The sequence below is a fragment of the Portunus trituberculatus genome, chromosome 6 (genome assembly GCF_017591435.1).
Source record: "Portunus trituberculatus isolate SZX2019 chromosome 6, ASM1759143v1, whole genome shotgun sequence".
Classification (NCBI taxonomy): domain Eukaryota; kingdom Metazoa; phylum Arthropoda; class Malacostraca; order Decapoda; family Portunidae; genus Portunus; species Portunus trituberculatus.
This window is the reverse complement of record NC_059260.1, coordinates 9,589,356-9,609,662: the sequence shown is the minus strand read 5'-3', so window position 1 is coordinate 9,609,662 and position 20,307 is coordinate 9,589,356. Positions and strand designations below refer to the sequence as shown.

Sequence of the window (20,307 nt, the reverse complement as noted above, 5' to 3'; positions counted from 1 at the left end):
TTCTTTCACACATCTTGCATATTACACTAGTTAGTGATACCGGTCTGTAATTTAAAGGTTCTTCTTTCCTTCCGCTCTTATATATGGGAACCACCTCAGCTCTTTTCCATTCTACTGGCACTGTTCCATTTTCTATTGAGCATTTTATGATGTATATAGGACTTGCTAGTTCTTCCCTACATTCTTTCAGTATTCTGCCTGAGACTTCATCCGGTCCCATTGCCTTCTCTTCATCCAGTTCCTTCATTAACTCTTTTATTTCAAGCTTGGTTACTTTAATCTCTTTCATATAGATTGTCTCTCCTTACAGCCTTCTGTTTCTCTAAGTTTTTTTGTTCTATATAATATTTCTTCTGTTGCTGCTTGTGATTTTAGTAGTATTTTAATTGGTCTCGTTTTTCCTTCTTGATATGGTCCCATTCTGTTTATTTCTTCTACTTCCTCTTCCAAGTTCTGCCTATCTTCGTCATTAAGATTCTTCAGTAGGTCTTTGACTGATTTCATTTCTTCTTTTTCTCTTCTTGGTCTATATTTTATATTTTTTTCTTTTATTCCAAATCGACTACACTCTTCTTTTTTTCTGCAATTTCTCTAACTAGATTTTCTTTTGTCTTGAGGACTCCTATCATTTTGCTTGTCATATTTTCTTCTTTTTCTTTAAGTTGTTCTTGAATCACCTCCTGAAAATCGGCCTTATCTTTCTTATCTTGGACTCTCCATGCTTGTACTTCTTTTTAATCACGTTCTGTACTCTTTCCTCTTCCTTGTTTACTAGATCTTTCAGCTTCTCCTTTTCTTTCTCGGCTTTACCGAGTCCTTCTTCCATCTGCTTCTTGTAGTTAGCTACTTCCTTTTTTAGTTCTTCGTTTTCCGCTCTTAGCCTAGCTTCATTTTCTTCCACTTTTCTTATCCTTTCTCTCAGTCTTATAAACTCTATTTCCTGTTCTTTATTCTCTTTCATTTCCATCTTCTCCTTTATCAGTTTATCTAGTTTACATTCAATATTTGACACTCTCTTAAGTAGTGAAGTTTCGTCGTATCGAACCCTTGAATCACGCGTTCTCCCTCACCACATAGTCATCATCAGCCTCTTCTCTATTCCCATGTCTGCATTTGGATGGGATATCTTTTTCACTCATTATTCCTTACTAATTGATTTCATGGAAAAAAAAAATGAGTCCACACTACCTGCCCAGGCCACTGTAAATACTATACAACAGGTGTAGTGAAGATCAGCTGATCGTCGGAACTGCGCCCGTGTGTGTGTGTGTGTGTGTGTGTGTGTGTGTGTGTGTGTATTTACCTAGTTGTAGTTTTACAGGGCCTGGGCTTTATGCTCGTGTGGTCCCGTCTCCATATCTACACTTATCCAATTTTTCTTTAAAACTATGTACACTCTTTGCTGATACCACTTCCTCACTCAAACTGTTCCAAGTCTCAACACATCTTTGCGGAAACTAAATTTTTAACATCTCTCAGACATCGTCCCTTCCTTAGTTTCTTACTATGCGATCTTGTGCTTCTAAAGTCATATTCTTCTCTCAGGATCAGTTTCTCATTATCCACTTCATCCATTCCGTTAATCAATTTATAAACTTGTATCAGATCCCTCTCTCTTCTCTGCTCCAAGGTTGGTAGATCCATTGCCTTTAGTCTCTCCTCATATGCCATCCCTTTAAATTCTGGAACCATTCTTGTAGCCATTTTTGTAGTCTCTCTAATTTTCTTATGTGTTTCTTTTATGGGAGTCCACACAACTCCTGCATATTCCAATCTAGGTCTTATTTTAGTACTTATCAATTTCTTCATCATTTCCTTGTCCATATAGTGAAATGCTACTCCAATATTCCTTAGCAAATTATCGTCTCTCTGAAAATTCTATCAATATGGCTAACTGGTTGATTATTTTCTTCCATTGTCACTCCCAAGTCCTTTTCCTTTTTACTTTTCTAGTTCTACTCCATCTCCCATCTTATAGATTCCCACTGGTCGTCTTTCACTTTTCCCATTTCCATGACATGGCTTTTGTCCACATTGAATTCCATCTCCCATTTTTGCTCCATTTCCAGATCTTGTTTAAGTCTTCCTGTAGTATTTCACAATCCTCTTTTGTTTAATGACTCTGCACAGTTTCGCATCGTCCGCAAACAGATTTATGTAGCTGTTCACTCCTCTGGCATGTCATTTATATATACGAGAAAAGTATTGGTGCCAATACTGACCCCTGTGGCACTCCGCTGTCTACTGTTCTCCACTTGGACTTCATATCTTTAACTATCGTCCTTATTTCTCTCCCCTTAAGTAATTCTTCATCCATCTCAATGTGCTTCCTTTTAAGCCACCCTTCTCCTCTAACTTCCATAGTAATCTTTCATGTGGCACTTTATCAAAAGCCTTTTTAGATCTAAATAAATACAGTCAACCCATCCTCTCTCTCTTGTACTTTATCAACTATTCTAGAGTAGAAACTCAATAAATTTGTCACACATGACCGACCTTTTCTAAAACCAAATTGGCTATTTGATAATATTTTGTTGTCTTCAAGAAACACATCCATTGCTTCTTTATTACTTTTCACACATCTTGCATATTACACTAGTTAGTGATACCGGCCTGTAATTTAAAGGTTCTTCCTTCCTTCCGCTCTTATATATGGGAACCACCTCAGCTCTTTTCCACTCCACTGGCACTGTTCCATTTTCTATTGAGCATTTTATGATGTTGTATATTGGACTTGCTAGTTCTTCCCTACATTCTTTCAGTATTCTGCCTGAGACTTCATCCGGTCCCATTGCCTTTTCCTCATCCAATTCCGTCATCAACTTTTTATTTCAAGCTTGGTTACTTTAATCTCTTTCATATAGACAGTCTCTCTATTACCCTGTGGTCTTTCAAATTTGGATTCCTTAGTAAAGACCTCATGAAATTTACTATTTAACAGTTCTGCCATACTTTTGGGTCTTCCACCATTCCGTTTCTCCTTTTAACCTTTCTATTGTTTCTTTTTGTCTTATTTTTCCATTTATGAATCTGTAGAACAATTTTGGTTGTTCCTTACATTTTTCGACAATGTCCTTTTCATAGTTCTTTTCTTCTTCCTTTCTCACCTTAGCATATTCATTTCTTGCTGTTTTGAAGTTTTCCTTATTTTCTGGATTTCTGTTTCTTCTCCACCTTTTCCATGCTCCATCTCGTTTCTCCTTTGCCCTAGCACATCTTGCATTAAACCAATCTTTCTTTCCTTCTTCTTTAGGTCTATATTTGGAACATATTCCTGACCCCAGTTTTGTATATTTCCAAAAATAAGTTATATTTCTCTTGAACCGTTAATGAGTTTTCCATCTCCTCCCAGTTTACGTTTTAAAATAGTTCTTGAGATTCTCAATATCAGCCTTTCTGTAATTTAATCGGTCTCCTTTGTATGATTCATCTCTATCTTCCTTTCCTTCTTCTATATCCATCTCTAATATTACATGGTCACTCTTTCCCAATGGGCACTTGTATCTTATATCATCGTTAATTGGTATATCCCTTGTAAAAACTAGGTCTAATCTTGCCGGCTCATCGTTTCCTCTGAATCTTGTGTTTTCCTTTACTCTTTGGACCATCAAATTATCTATCATTAGGTTCAGGAATCTATCTCCCAGGCATCTTCCCCATACCACTTTCATAATTTTCCCAGTCTACCTCCTTACAGTTGAAATCTCCTATCAATATCACTTTTCTCCTTTCCTTAATGATTCTTGTAAGACTCCTTATTGTGTCATCTATCATGTCTCTATATTCTTGGTTAGTCCATGAGTTTGTTTTGGTGGCACATATGTTCCAATGATTGTTAACTCCTTTTTGTTAATATGCATCTTAACATACAGTATTTCTGATTTTCCTTCCCAAACTCCACTTGATTTACCACTATCTCCTTCCTTAACATCATCATGACTCCTCCTCCTCCTTTACCCACTCTCTCTCTCCTCCATATATTATACCTTTTATCTATGTCTATTTTTATTGCCTCATTTAACTTTGTTTCCACCAGGCATACAATATCTGGTTCTTCTTTCTTTATGTAATCTCTTAATTCTAATTTACTAGATAAAATCCCATCTATGTTTGTATACATCATTTTAATCTCTTGTTCTTATCATTTTAGTTAAACTTGCTCCATTCTTTTCTCTTCTTTCTCTTTTATATACCATTTCCTTATCCTGTCTCCTATAATTCTCCAAAAATGCCTTCTTCTCCTCCTCTGACCTTTCATTATTTTTTCTCTTGCTTCTGCCACCAGTTCATTGTGTCTCTTCCTTTCCTCCTCGTTTCTATTTTTCTTTATATATATATCTTTGCAACCTTCTGTTTCTCTGAGTTTCGTTTTTCTATATAGTACTTCTTCTGCTGCTGCTTGTGATTTTAGTAATATCTTAATTGGTCTCACTGTTCCTTCTTGATATGGTCCCATTCTATGGATTTCTTCTACTTCCTCTTCTAAGTTCTGTCTATCCTCGTCATTCAGATGTTTTAGTAGGTCTTTTACTGATTTCATTTCGTCTTTTTCCCTTCTTGGTCTATATTTAACATTTTTTCTTTCAGTCCAAAAATAATTACACTCTTCTTTTTTTCCAATTTCTCTTACTAAATTTTCTTTTTCTTGAGGACTCCTATCATTTTGCTTGTCATATTTTCATCTCTTTCTTTTAACTGTTCTTGAAATACTTCTTGAAATGATTCCTTGTCTTTCTTATCTTGGATTCTCCATGCTTGTACTTCTTTTTTAATCACGTCTTGTACTCTTTCTTCTTCTTTGTTAACTAGATCTTTTAGCTTTTCTTTTTCTTTCTCGGCTTTACCGAGTCCTTCTTCCATCAATTTCTTATAGTTCGCTATTTGGACTTTTAATTCTTCATTTTCGGTTCTTAGCCTAGTTTCGTTTTCTTCCACTCTTTTTATCCTTTCTTTCAATTTCTGGAGCTCTTTATCCTGTTCTTCATTCTCTTTCATTCCCATACTCTCCTTTATCAATTTATCTAATTTACGTTCGATAGTTAAGACTCTATCAAATAGTGAAGTTTGCGCGTATCAAAGCCTTCAAATTCTCCTCCTCCTCACCAACATTGTCATCATCAGCTTTCATTCTTTCCTTGTCACATACCTGCATTTAGATGGAATATCTTTCTCACTCATTATTATTTAACACTGTATTCATGAAAGGAAAAATGAGTCCACACTTATCGCCCAGGCCTCTGTAAACCCAAACAAAGGTAGTGAAGATCAGCTGATTGTCGGGAGCGGTATCGTCCTTCCTCTGTGTCTGTGTGTGTGTGTGTGTGTGTGTGTATTCACCTAGTTGTATTCACCTAGTTGTAATTTTACAGGGTCTGGGTATCATACTCGTGTGGCCCCGTCTCCATATCTACACACATCCAACTTTCCTTTAAAACTATGCACACTCCTCGCTGACACCACCTCCTCACTCAAACCATTCCACACCTCCACACATCTTTGTGGGAAACTATATTTCTTCACATCCTTCAAGCATATTCCCTTGGCTATCTTTTTACTATGCGATCTTGTAGTTCTATTTAAGTTTTCCTCTCTCAACATCATTTGCTCATTATCCACTTCATCCAGTCCGTTCAACAGTTTATAAACCTGTATTAAATCTCCTCTTTCTCTTCTTTGTTCCAAGGTAAGCAAATTCATTTCTTTTAATCTCTCCTCATAGGTCATTTCTGCCAATTCTGGAACCATTTTTGTTGCCATTCTCTGCAATCTCTCCAACTTCCTTATATGCTTCTTTTTATAAGGGGACCAAACCACTCCAGCATATTCCAATCTTGGTCTAATTACCGTACTAATTAATTTCTTCATCATATCTTTATCCATATAATGGAAGGCTAATCCAATATTTCTTATCAAATTATATGTTTCTCCAAACATCTTATCAATATGAGCCTCAAACTGCCCATGGTCTTGTATTATCACTCCCAAATCCTTTTCCTTTTCCACCTTTTTCAACACTACTTCTTCACCCATCTTATATGACCCTCTTGGCCGTCTTCCACTCTTCCCATCTCCATCACATGACTTTTGCTCAGATTAAATTCCATTTCCCACCTCTTGCTCCACTCCCAAATCTTATCCAGATCTGCCTGTAAAATTTCACAATCTTCTTCACTCTTCACACACCTACACAACTTCGCATCATCCGCAAACAAATTAATATAACTGTTTACTCCCTCTGGCATGTCATTAATATATACAAGGAAAAGTATTGGTGCCAGCACTGAGCCTTGTGGGACTCCACTCTCCACCACCAACCAGTCCGACTTTGCATCCCTTATTACCGTTCTCATCTCCCTCCATCTCAAGTAGTTTTCCATCCACTTTAACACTTTTCCTTTCAGTCCTCCATAAATCTCTAATTTCCATAGCAGTCTCATGTGAGGTACCTTGTCAAAAGCTTTCTTTAAATCCAAATATACACAGTCCATCCATCCTCTCTCTCTTGTATTTTGTCAACCACTCTTGAATAAAAGCTCAGTAGATTTGTTACACATGACCTCCCTTTCCTAAAGCCAAATTGATGATCCGATAATAACTTATGATCCTCCAGGAACCGTATCCAATATTTCTTTATCACCCTCTCACAAATCTTACCGACCACACTTGTTAGAGACACAGGTCTATAGTTAAGAGGCTCTTCCTTACTGCCTCCCTTATAAATGGGCACCACTTCAGCTCTTTTCCACTCTACTGGTACTTCCCTGTTTCTAATGAGCACCTTATAATATCATATAATGGATCAATCAATTCTTCTCTACACTCCTTCAATAATTTTCCTGAAACTTCATCTGGTCCCATCGCTTTATCATCTTTAAGTTCCTCCAACATTTTATATAACTCCTTTTAGGTATCTTAATGTCATCCATGTGCACATTTCCTTGTACATTCTGAGGCTTTACAAACATTGTTTCTTTAGTAAATACTTGCTGAAACCTATTATTTAGCAATTCCGCTATATTCTTAGGGTCATCTACTATCCCTTGCTCTCCTTTTAATCTTTCAATGGACTCTCTCTTTTAAGTTTACCATTTATGAACCTGTAAAACAATTTTGGATGTTCCTTACTCTTGTCTACAATATCTTTTCAAATTTTCTTTCTTCCTCCTCCTTACCCTCACATACTCATTTCTGCCACTCTATAATTCTCCTTATTTAGTATATTCCTGCTCTTTTCCATCTTTTCCAAGCCACATCTCTCTTTTCCTTAGCCTTAACACAAGTTGCATTAAACCAATCCTTTCTTCCTTCCTCTCTCGGTTTATACTTTGGTACAAATTTCATAACTCCTTCTTTATAATATTTCATAAAAATCTCATATTTTTTTGCACTTCTCTGATTTGTAACATCTCCTCCCAATCTAATTTTCTGAAATAATTTTTCAAACTTTCTGTGTCCATCTTTCTATAATTCAATCTACCACTCCTGTATGTCTCTCTCTCCTTCGCTGTGTTGTTGCTATCTGCATTTCCATAACCACATGATCACTCTTTCCCAAAGGACATTTGTATTGTATATCTCCACATAGGTACACTTCTCTTGTTAACACCAAATCCAGTCTAGCCGGTTCATCATCTCCTCTATATCTAGTATTTTCTTTCACCCTCTGTTCCATCATATTTTCCATCATTAGATTAAGAAATCTCTCTCCCATGCTTCCTCTCCAACACCACTTACTAGATTTTCCCAATCCACCTCCTTACAATTAAAATCTCCTACTAGTATCACCTTTCTTTTTCCAGATAATACACTTTCCAAACTCTGTAAAGTATCCTTGATCATATTGTCGTATTCCTTAATGTCCAAGAATTTGTTTTAGGAGGTACATAGGTCACCATGATTATTAATTCTTTTCCATCACTTTTTATCCTTATGCTTATCACTTCTGCGTTGTTCTTCCCATACCAAACCTTATCCACATTTATTTATTTCTTCGTCATAATCATAACTCCTCCTCCACCTTTACTCTCTATCCTTTCTCCATATATTATATTTATTATCCAAATTTACCTTTGTTTTTCATGCAATTTTGTCTCAGTCAAACACACTATATCAGGCTTCTCCACCATCATATAGTCTTGCAATTCCAATCTACTTGACAGTATCCCATCTATATTAGTATACATTACGGTCCACCCACTGCTCCCTCTAGGGTTCCTCCGTATTCCTTCTTTCCACATACCACTTTCTGACTCTCTCTCCTATAACTCTCCAAAAAAACTTTTCTCTTTCCTCCTCAGACCGCTCATCATTTTTCCTTCTCGCCTCTTCCAACAATTCCTTATATCTTCTCTCTTCCTCATTTCTATTCTTTCTCACAAACACCTCTTTACAACCTTCTATCTCTCTTAACTTTGATGTTCTATATAGGATATCCTCCACAGATTGTTGTGACTTCAGTACTACTTTAATCGGTCTGCTCACTCCCTCCTTATACGGACCCAGTCTATGGATCTCTTCCACTTCTTGTAGGTCTTTTTTTCATCATCATTTAGATTTTTGAACAGATCTCTTACCGTTTTTAATTCTTCCTTAATTCTCTTAGGCTTATATGTTATATTTTGTTCTTTCATCCCAAATATTAACACACTCTTCTTCTTTTCTGCTATTTCTCTTATCAATGTTTCCTTATTCTTCATAACATTAACCAGTTCCTTAGACCTTTCTTTTTTGTCTTCCTTCAACTGATCTTTAATTATTTCTTGTAATCCAACCATCTCTGCTTCCCTCGACTCAGTCCATTGTGTTTTCTTCAGTTCCCATTCCTTTTCAAACCTTTCACTCTGCTCACTGATCATTTCCTTAAAGTCATCTTTCTCCTTTACTACTCTCTCCATTTTCTCCTCCAACTGTCTCTTGTATTTTTCAACCTGTGTGTGTGTGTGTGTGTGTGTGTGTGTGTGTGTGTGTGTGTGTGTGTGTGTGTGTGTGTGTGTGTGTTGGGTGTGGACCGACAAAGCTTGGAGGTAAGTTTAAAGAATGAATATTTTTGCAGCAACAAGAGGGAAGTGGAGTGAAAATAGGAGTGAGCAGTGCATCATCTGGCCAGACAAGTGTGGTGGGCTCAGCTGCGGCAGCTGTTTTGCGGAGTGACAGTGGTAGTGGAGGACCTCCTCCAAATGTGAACATTGCCAGCCTGAACCTTCCTGGTATGTTTGTTGCATGCAATTAAATAGCACTAAGAGTGATAACTAAAAAAGATAATAATAAAAAAAAGATAAAAATCAATGTATTGATTATTGATTTTATTTGGAAGAAAGTTTTATTTTTATTTAATTTTTTTTTTCATTTAGATATTTAATGGAAGATCTAAATGAGAGTAAAATGAGCTATGCAGCTGCTTCATTGCCCTTGGCTGGAAGGTGTCTGCTCATGCTGAGACTTAGATTCCTGATCACAATGATTAATGAATTATGAATAACAATCAGTTTTCAAGTCAAGGCTAAGCATGGCATAGCATAATGTGATATGGAGATTTTACTTTTGATAGATAGATTTTTTTATGAATGTTTTATAGAATTTTTTTTTTTTTTTTTTTTTTTTTTCATTTAGATATTTAATGGAAGATCTAAATGAGAGTAAAATGAGCTATGCAGCTGCTTCATTGCCCTTGGATGGAAGGTGTCTGCTCATGCTGAGACTTAGATTCCTGATCACAATGATTAATGAATTATGAATAACAATCAGTTTTCAAGTCAAGGCTAAGCATGGCATAGCATAATGTGATATGGAGATTTTACTTTTGATAGATAGATTTTTTATGAATATTTTATAGAAATTTAAGCTATGGAAAATGTTGCCACTTCAATAAAATTATGTTAATCTGATGAGCAGAGGACCAGGAGTGTAATGGATTTATCAGTTTCATTGGATTATTAGGATTTACCCTTGAAAATGCTACCATCCCAAGACATCTACATAACATTGGTAAATATTTATGTTTCACACATCCAATGATTTTTTCATGTTGCTTATGTTCCTCTGCTAAGACAAGTAGTGAATTGATTGATATTTTGCATAATTTCTGTTTTAATAGATAGTTTTAAAGTTATTACTCTTTAACCTGTCTACCTCTCAATAACAAATGATCTTGAAGAACCAATGAGAAATTAGTTTTTCTGGGGTGAGGAAGCATTTATTTGAGTAATGCACATTGCTAAAATTGAAAATCTACAAAATCACATAAATAGATATCTGAAAATACCAAAGGTTACACCTTTAACCCCTTCAATACGGTGACGCCTATGTAGGCGTCATGAAGCCCCAGTAGCAAATACGGTGACGCCTACGTAGGCGTCATATTTCTTTTCTGAGCTTTCTTTAGTTCAGTTGTCCCGTATAGTGTGTTGGATACCAACTACACACGCCCGTATGCTGTCCTTGAAATCCTAGTGCTCCTCCCACCATCCTTGTCTCCACCAATCACTAAAGATAAGCTACATGTCCGCCTTGTGTCTAAAATTACCCAATGGCATAGATTGTTCCCATCTCTCTCTCTCTCTCTCTCTCTCTCTCTCTCTCTCTCTCTCTCTCTCTCTCTCTCTCTCTCTCTCTCTCTCTCTGAAGATAAGTTACATCTCGAAGATTGTAACGCCTTGTAACATTCGTGAAAACACACACACACACACACACACACAGACACAGCTACATAAATCTGTTTGCGGACGATGCGAAACTGTGCAGAGTCATTAAACAAAAAGAGGATTGTGAAATACTACAGGAAGACTTAAACAAGATCTGGAAATGGAATTCAATGTGGATAAAAGCCATGTCATGGAAATGGGAAAAAGTGAAAGACGACCAGTGAGAATCTATAAGATGGGAGATGGAGTAGAACTAGAAAAAGGAAAAAAGGAAAAGGACTTGGGAGTGACAATGGAAGAAAATAATCAACCGCTAAGCCATATTGATAGAATTTTCAGAGACGTATAATTTGCTAAGGAATATTGGAGTAGCATTTCACTATATGGACAAGGAAATGATGAAGAAATTGATAAGTACTAAAATAAGACCTAGATTGGAATATGCAGGAGTTGTGTGGACTCTACAAAAAGAAACACATAAGAAAATTAGAGACTACAAAAATGGCTACAAGAATGGTTCCAGAATTTAAAGGGATGGCATATGAGGAGAGACTAAAGGCAATGGATCTATCAACCTTGGAGCAGAGAAGAGAGAGAGGGGATCTGATACAAGTTTATAAATTGATTAATGGAATGGATGAAGTGGATAATGAGAAACTGATCCTGAGAGAAGAATATGACTTTAGAAGCACAAGATCGCATAGTAAGAAACTAAGGAAGGGACGATGTCTGAGAGATGTTAAAAAATTTAGTTTCCCGCAAAGATGTGTTGAGACTTGGAACAGTTTGAGTGAGGAAGTGGTGTCAGCAAAGAGTGTGCATAGTTTAAAGAAAAATTGGATAAGTGTAGATATGGAGATGGGACCACACGAGCATAAAGCCCAGGCCTTGTAAAACTACAACTAGGTAAATACAACTAGGTAAATACACACACGCACTGGCGCAGTTCCAAACTTCCAACGATCAGCTGATCTTCACTACATACCTGTTGTATAGTATTTACAGTGGCCTGGGCAGGTAGTGTGGACTAATTTTTCTTCATGAAATCAATTAGTAAGGAATAATGAGTGAAAAAGAGATTCCATCCAAATGCAGACATGAGAATAGAGAAGGGGCTGATGATGACTACGTTGGTGAGGGAGAACGCATATTCGAAGGGTTTGATACGACGACTACGTCACTACTTAAGAGAGGGTTCAATATTGAATGTAAACTAGATAAACTGATAAAGGAGAAGATGGAAATGGAAGAGAATGAAGAACAGGAAAAGGAGTTTATAAGACTGAGAGAAAGGATAAGAAAAGTGGAAGAAAACAAAGCTAAGCTAAGAGCTGAAAATGAAGAACTAAAAAAAGGAAGTAGCTAACTACAAAAAGCAGATGGAAGAAGGACTTGGTAAAGCCGAGAAAGAAAAGGAGAAGCTGAAAGATCTAGTAAACAAGGAAGAGGAAAGAGTACAGAATGTGATTAAAAAAGAAGTACAAGCATGGAGAGTCCAAGATAAGAAAGATAAGGCCGATTTTCAGGAGGTGATTCAAGAACAACTTAAAGAAAAAGAAAATATGACAAACAAAATGATAGGAGTCCTCAAGACAAAAGAAAATCTAGTTAGAGAAATTGCAGAAAAAAGAAGAGTGTAGTCGTATTTGGAATAAAAGAAAAAATATAAAATATAGACCAAAAGAGAAAAGAAGAAATGAAATCAGTCAAAGACCTACTGAAGAATCTAATGACGAAGATAGGCAGAACTTGGAAGAGGAAGTAGAAGAAATAAACAGAATGGGACCATATCAAGAAGGAAAAACAAGACCAATTAAAATATTACTAAAATCACAAGCAGCAACAGAAGAAATATTATATAGAACAACAAAACTTAGAGAAACAGAAGGCTGCAAGGATATCTATATAAAGAAAAATAGAAATGAGGAAGAAAGGAAGAGATACAATGAACTGGCAGCAGCAGTAAGGGAAAAAAATAATGAAAGGAAAAAAAGGCATTTTTTTGGAGAATTCTAGGAGACAGGATAAGGAAATGGTATATAAACGAGAAGGAAGAGAAAAAGTGGAACAAGTTTAACTAAAATGATAAAGGCAAAGACTAAAAATGATGTATACGAACATAGACGGGTTTTATCAAGTAAATTAGAATTAAGAGATTACATAAAGAAAGAAAATCCAGATATTGTATGCCTGGCTGAAACAAAACTAAATGAGGCAATCAAAATAGTCTTGGATAATAGGTATAATGTATGGAGAAGAGACAGAGTGGGTAAAGGAGGAGGAGGAGTCATGATAATGTTAAGGAAGGAGATAGTGATAAACCAAGTGGAATGTGGGAAGGAAAAGCAGAAGTATTGTATGTTAAGATGCATATTAATAAAAAGAGTTAACAATCATTGTAACATATGTGCCACCAAAACAAATTCATGGACCAATCAAGAATATAAAGACATGATAGATGACACAATAAGGAGTCTAATGAGAATCGTTAAAGAAAGGAGAAAAGTGATATTAGTAGGAGATTTCAACTGTAAAGAAGTGGACTGGGAAAATTATGAAAGTGGTATGGGGAAGAAGCCTGGGGAGAAAGATTCTGAACCTAATGATAGACAATATGATGGACCAGAGAGTAAAGGAATGCACAAGATTCAGAGGAAACGACGAGCGAGATTGGACCTAGTTTTACAAGGGTATACAAATGAATGATGATATAAGATATAAGTGCCCATTGGGAAAGAGTGACCATGTAATATTAGAAATAGATATAGAAGAGGAAAGGAAGATAGAGACGATTCATACAAAGGAGACCGATTAAATTACAGAAAGGCTGATATTGAGAATCTCAAGAACTATTTTAAAACGTAAACTGGGAGGAGATGGAAAACTCAGAGACAATGCAAGAGAATATAACTTATTTTTGGAAATATACAAAACAGGAGTCAGGAATATGTCCCAAAATATAGACCTAAAGAAGAAGGAAAGAAAGATTGGTTTAATGCAAGGTGTGCTAGGGCAAAGGAGAAAAGAGATGGAGCATGGAAAAGGTGGAGGAGAAATAGAAATCCACAAATAAGGAAAACTTCAAGGCAGCGAGAAATGAATATGTTAAGGTGAGGAAGGAAGAGGAAAAGAACTTTGAAAAGGACATTGTCGAAAAATGTAAGGAGCAACCAAAATTGTTCTATAGATTCATAAATGGAAAAATTAGGCAAAAGAAACAATAGAAAGGTTAAAAGGAGAGAACGGGATGGTGGAAGACCCAAAAGTATGGCAGAACTATTAAATAATAAATTCCAGGAGGTCTTTACTAAGGAATCCAAATTTGAAAGGCCACAGGGTAATAGAGAGACAATCTATATGAAAGAGATTAAAGTAACCAAGCTTGAAATAAAAGAGTTAATGAAGGAACTGGATGAAGAGAAGGCAATGGGACCAGATGAAGTCTCAGGCAGAATACTGAAAGAATGTAGGGAAGAACTAGCAAGTCCTATATACAACATCATAAAATGCTCAATAGAAAATGGAACAGTACCAGTAGAATGGAAAAGAGCTGAGGTGGTTCCCATATATAAGAGTGGAAGGAAGGAAGAACCTTTAAATTACAGACCGGTATCACTAACTAGTGTAATATGCAAGATGTGTGAAAGAATAATAAAGAAACAATGGATCGAGTTCCTTGAAGACAACAAATTAATATCAAATAGCCAATTTGGTTTTAGAAAAGACGGTCTTGTGTAACTAATTTATTGAGTTTCTATTCTAGAATAGTTGATAGAGTACAAGAGAGAGAGGATGGGTTGACTGTATTTATTTGGATTTAAAAAGGCGTTTGACAAAGTGCCACATGCAAGATTACTATGGAAGTTAGAGGAGAAGGGTGGCTTAAAAGGAAGCACATTGAGATGGATAGAAAATTATTTGAGGGGGAGAGAAATAAGGACGGTAGTTAAAGATATGAAGTCCAAGTGGAGAGCAGTAGAAAGCGGAGTGCCACAGGGTCAGTATTGGCACCAATACTTTTCCTCATTTATATTAACGACATGCCAGAAGGAGTGAACAGCTACATAAATCTGTTTGCAGATGATACGAAACTGTGCAGAGTTATAAAGCAAAAAGAGGATTGTGAAATACTGCAAGAAGACCTAAATAAGATCTGGGAATGGAGTAAAAGTGGAAATGGAATTCAATGTGAACAAAAGCCATGTCATGGAAATGGGAAAGAGTGAAAGACGACCTGTGGGAATCTATAAGATGGGAGATGGAGTAGAACTGGAGAAAGTAAAAAGGAAAAGGACTTAGGAGTGACGATGGAAGAAAACAATCAACCAGTAAGCCATATTGATAGAATTTTAGAGAAACATATAATTTGCTAAGGAATATTGGAGTAGCATTTCACTACATGGACAAAGAAATGATGAAGAAATTGATAAGTACTATAATAAGACCCAGATTGGAATATGCAGGAGTAGTGTGGACCCCTCATAAAAAGAAACACATAAGGAAATTGGAGAGACTACAAAAATGGCTACAAGAATGGTTCCAGAATTTGAAGGGATGACATATGAGGAGAGACTAAAGGCTATGGATCTACCAACCCTGGAACAAAGAAGGAGAGAGGAGACCTGATACAAGTTTATAAATTGATCAACGGAATGGACCAAGTGGATAATGAGAAACTGATCCTGAGAGAAGAATATGACATTTGAAGCACAAGATCGTATAGTAAAAAGCTGAGAAAGGAAGATGTCTGAGAGATGTTAAAAAATATAGTTTCCAGCAAAGATGTATTGAGACGTGGAACAGTTTAAATGAAGAAGTAGTGTCTGCAACGAGTGTGCATACTTTTAAAGTAAGATTGGATAAGTGTAGATATGGAGACGGGCCACACGAGCATAAAGCCCAGGCCCTGTAAAACTACAACTACACAAACACACACACACACACACACACACACACACACACACACACACACACACACACACACACACACACACACACACACACACACACTATAGAAGATACAAGTGTGGAGAGATGTGTGGTGAAGAATAGATGGACAGACAGTGTCAATTTGGTTTTAGAAAAGGGCGTTCATGCACGACAAACCTGATATGTTACTATTCGAGGGTGATAGATGTAATACAGGAAAGAGATGGTTGGGCTGATGGAATATATCTGGATTTAAAAAGGCCTTTGATAAGGTACCACACCAGAGACTGATCTGGAAACTTGAAATGGTAGGAGGAGTGCATGGCAGTTTACTAAAATGGATGGAAGACTTTTGGTAGGAAGAGAAATGAGAACAATAATTAAGGACAGACCATCAGAATGGGGCTTGGTGGAGAGTGGAGTTCCACAGGATCAGTGTTGGCACCAGTAATGTTCATGGTCTACATAAATGACATGGTGGATGGGGTGTCCAGTTATGTGAGCCTATTTGCAGACGATGCAAAATTGTTAAGAAAAGTGAGATGTGACAAAGATTGCGAACTACTCCAGGAAGACTTGGACAGAATATGGAAATGGAGCTGTACATGGCAAATGGAGTTCAACACGACAAAATGCAAGAAAATAGAGTTTGGCAAGAGTGAAAGAAGAATCAGGAGTATGTACAAGATAGGAAATGAAGACATAAAACCAGTCATGAAGAAAAAGACCTTGGGGTGACAATTACCAATGACCTATCGCCAGAGAGACATATAAACAAAATAATTGGAGAAGTATTGAACTTATTGAGGAACATAAGAGTGCGTTCAGATATTTAGATGAAGAAATGATGAAGAAAATAATTACTGCAATGATAAGACCGAGGCTTGAATATGCAACAATACAGTGGGCTGAACTTAAAGAAACACATAAGGAAACTAGAGAAAGTACAGAGGGCTGCAACAAAAATGGTGCCTGACTTAAGAGATTTGACTTATGAAGACAGACTGAAAAGAATGCAACTTCCGACCCTGGAAAACAGAAGAGAAAGGGGAGACCTGATAGCAATATACAGAGTGATGATTGGCATGGAAAAATGGATAGGAAGATCTGTGTATGTGGAATGAAAGAATGTCGAGAGGGCATGGGAAAAACTAAAATGGCCACTTATAGGAGAGATGTGAAAAATATAGCTTCCTCATAGAAGGGTGGAAGCATGGAATAGTTTAGACGTGGAAGTGGTCAACGCAAGGAATATTCATGATTTTAAGAAAAGCTGGACATTAATAGATATGGAGACGGGACAACACGAGCATAGCTCTTTTCCCGTATGTTACAATTAGGTAAATACAATTAGGTAAACACACACACACACAAATCAGGTAACAAGAGAGACCCATTGAACTATAGAAATGTCACTTACAAGTGTGGTAGCTAAGATGTGTGAGAGGGTGGTGAAGAATAGATGGACAGACTTCTTGGAGAAAATGACATACTTTGTGAGTGTCAATTTGGTTTTAGAAAAAGTGTCATGCAGACAAACCTGATATGTTACTATTCGAGGGTGATAGATGTAATACAGGAAAGAGATGGTTGGGCTGATGGAATATATCTGGATTTAAAAAGGCCTTTGATAAGGTACCACAAGAGACTGATCTGGAAACTTGAAATGGTAGGAGGAGTGCATGGCAGTTTACTAAAATGGATGGAAGACTTTTGGTAGGAAGAGAAATGAGAACAATAATTAAGGACAGACCATCAGAATGGGGATTGGTGGAGAGTGGAGTTCCACAGGATCAGTGTTGGCACCAGTAATGTTGAGTCTACATAAATGACATGGTGGATGGGGTGTCCAGTTATGTGAGCCTATTTGCAGACGATGCAAAATTGTTAAGAAAAGTGAGATGTGACAAAGATTGCGAACTACTCCAGGAAGACTTGGACAGAATATGGAAATGGAGCTGTACATGGCAAATGGAGTTCAACACGACAAAATGCAAGAAAATAGAGTTTGGCAAGAGTGAAAGAAGAATCAGGAGTATGTACAAGATAGGAAATGAAGACATAAAACCAGTCATGAAGAAAAAGACCTTGGGGTGACAATTACCAATGACCTATCGCCAGAGAGACATATAAACAAAATAATTGGAGAAGTATTGAACTTATTGAGGAACATAAGAGTGGCGTTCAGATATTTAGATGAAGAAATGATGAAGAAAATAATTACTGCAATGATAAGACCAAGGCTTGAATATGCAACAATACAGTGGGCTGAACTTAAAGAAACACATAAGGAAACTAGAGAAAGTACAGAGGGCTGCAACAAAAATGGTGCCTGACTTAAGAGATTTGACTTATGAAGACAGACTGAAAAGAATGCAACTTCCGACCCTGGAAAACAGAAGAGAAAGGGGAGACCTGATAGCAATATACAGAGTGATGATTGGCATGGAAAAAATGGATAGGGAAGATCTGTGTATGTGGAATGAAAGAATGTCGAGAGGGCATGGAAAAAACTAAAATGGCCACTTATAGGAGAGATGTGAAAAAATATAGCTTCCCTCATAGAAGGGTGGAAGCATGGAATAGTTTAGACGTGGAAGTGGTCAACGCAAGGAATATTCATGATTTTAAGAAAAAGCTGGACATCAGTAGATATGGAGACGGGACAGTACGAGCATAGCTCCTTTCCCGTATGTTACAATTAGGTAAATACAATTAGGTAAATACACATGCACACACACACACACACACACACATAGAGAAGTTGGAAAGCAGGACTGGTTTAACGATAGATGTGAAAAGGCTAGAACAAGAAAAGAGGATGCATGGAAGAGGTGGAGAAGGAAAAGACGGATTAAGCAGTGGGAAAGTTACAAAAGAGCAAGAAATGAATATGTGTTGATTAGAAGAGAAGAAAGAAAGAAACAAGAAAAGGATATAATTGATAAATGTAAAGACCAACCAAGGCTTTTTTACAGACATGTGAACAACAACATCAAAAATAGAGAAAGTATTGAAAGTTTAGAAGTAAATGGAGTATGCAGTGAAGATCCCAGGAAATGGCAGAGGCTATGAATGGATGCTTTGGAAGGTATTCACAAAGGAGACTGCTTTTGACAAACCACTGGTAATGGAACAGAAAGGGATTATGAAGGAGTTTCAAGTAACTGTGGAGGAGATCAAGAACATGATGGGGAGTTTAGAAGTGAGAAAAGCTGTGGGACCTGATGGGGTATCAGGATGGATTTTAAGAGAATGCAGGAGCAACTGGCAGAAAAAGTTTGTGAAGTAATTGATGCCTCATTAAGGAAGGTGTAGTGCCCCAAGACTGGAAAAGAGCTAACATTGTCCCAATCTATAAATCAGGTAACAAGAGAGACCCATTGAACTATAGACCAGTGTCACTTACAAGTGTGGTAGCTAAGATGTGTGAGAGGGTGGTGAAGAATAGATGGACAGACTTCTTGGAGAAAAATGACATACTTTGTGAGTGTCAATTTGGTTTTAGAAAAGGGCGTTCATGCACGACAAACCTGATATGTTACTATTCGAGGGTGATAGATGTAATACAGGAAAGAGATGGTTGGGCTGATGGAATATATCTGGATTTAAAAAGGCCTTTGATAAGGTACCACACAGAGACTGATCTGGAAACTTGAAATGGTAGGAGGAGTGCATGGCAGTTTACTAAAATGGATGGAAGACTTTTGGTAGGAAGAGAAATGAGAACAATAATTAAGGACAGACCATCAGAATGGGGATTGGTGGAGAGTGGAGTTCCACAGGGATCAGTGTTGGCACCAGTAATGTTTGCAGTCTACATAAATGACATGGTGGATGGGGTGTCCAGTTATGTGAGCCTATTTGCAGACGATGCAAAATTGTTAAGAAAAGTGAGATGTGACAAAGATTGCGAACTACTCCAGGAAGACTTGGACAGAATATGGAAATGGAGCTGTACATGGCAAATGGAGTTCAACACGACAAAATGCAAGAAAATAGAGTTTGGCAAGAGTGAAAGAAGAATCAGGAGTATGTACAAGATAGGAAATGAAGACATAAAACCAGTCATGAAGAAAAAGACCTTGGGGTGACAATTACCAATGACCTATCGCCAGAGAGACATATAAACAAAATAATTGGAGAAGTATTGAACTTATTGAGGAACATAAGAGTGGCGTCAGATATTTAGATGAAGAAATGATGAAGAAAATAATTACTGCAATGATAAGACCGAGGCTTGAATATGCAACAATACAGTGGGCTCGAACTTAAAGAAACACATAAGGAAACTAGAGAAAGTACAGAGGGCTGCAACAAAATGGTGCCTGACTTAAGAGATTTGACTTATGAAGACAGACTGAAAAGAATGCAACTTCCGACCCTGGAAAACAGAAGAAAGGGAGACCTGATAGCAATATACAGAGTGATGATTGGCATGGAAAAAATGGATAGGGAAGATCTGTGTATGTGGAATGAAAGAATGTCGAGAGGGCATGGGAAAAAACTAAAATGGCCACTTATAGGAGAGATGTGAAAAATATAGCTTCCTCATAGAAGGGTGGAAACATGGAATAGTTTAGACGTGGAAGTGGTCAACGCAAGGAATATTCATGATTTTAAGAAAAAGCTGGACATTAATAGATATGGAGACGGGACAACACGAGCATAGCTCTTTTCCCGTATGTTACAATTAGGTAAATACAATTAGGTAAATACACACACACACACACACACA

General features: G+C 37.0%; 1 protein-coding gene across 1 annotated transcript in view; it reads left to right on the top strand.

Annotated features, from left to right (window-relative positions):
- Positions 1-20,307, top strand: part of LOC123518598 (putative transcription factor SPT20 homolog-like 2) — a 298,506-nt gene that overhangs the window by 210,429 nt on the left and 67,770 nt on the right. The window contains 1 exon segment of the mRNA XM_045279496.1: positions 9,053-9,206. Coding sequence (XP_045135431.1) covers positions 9,053-9,206 — 154 coding nt within the window.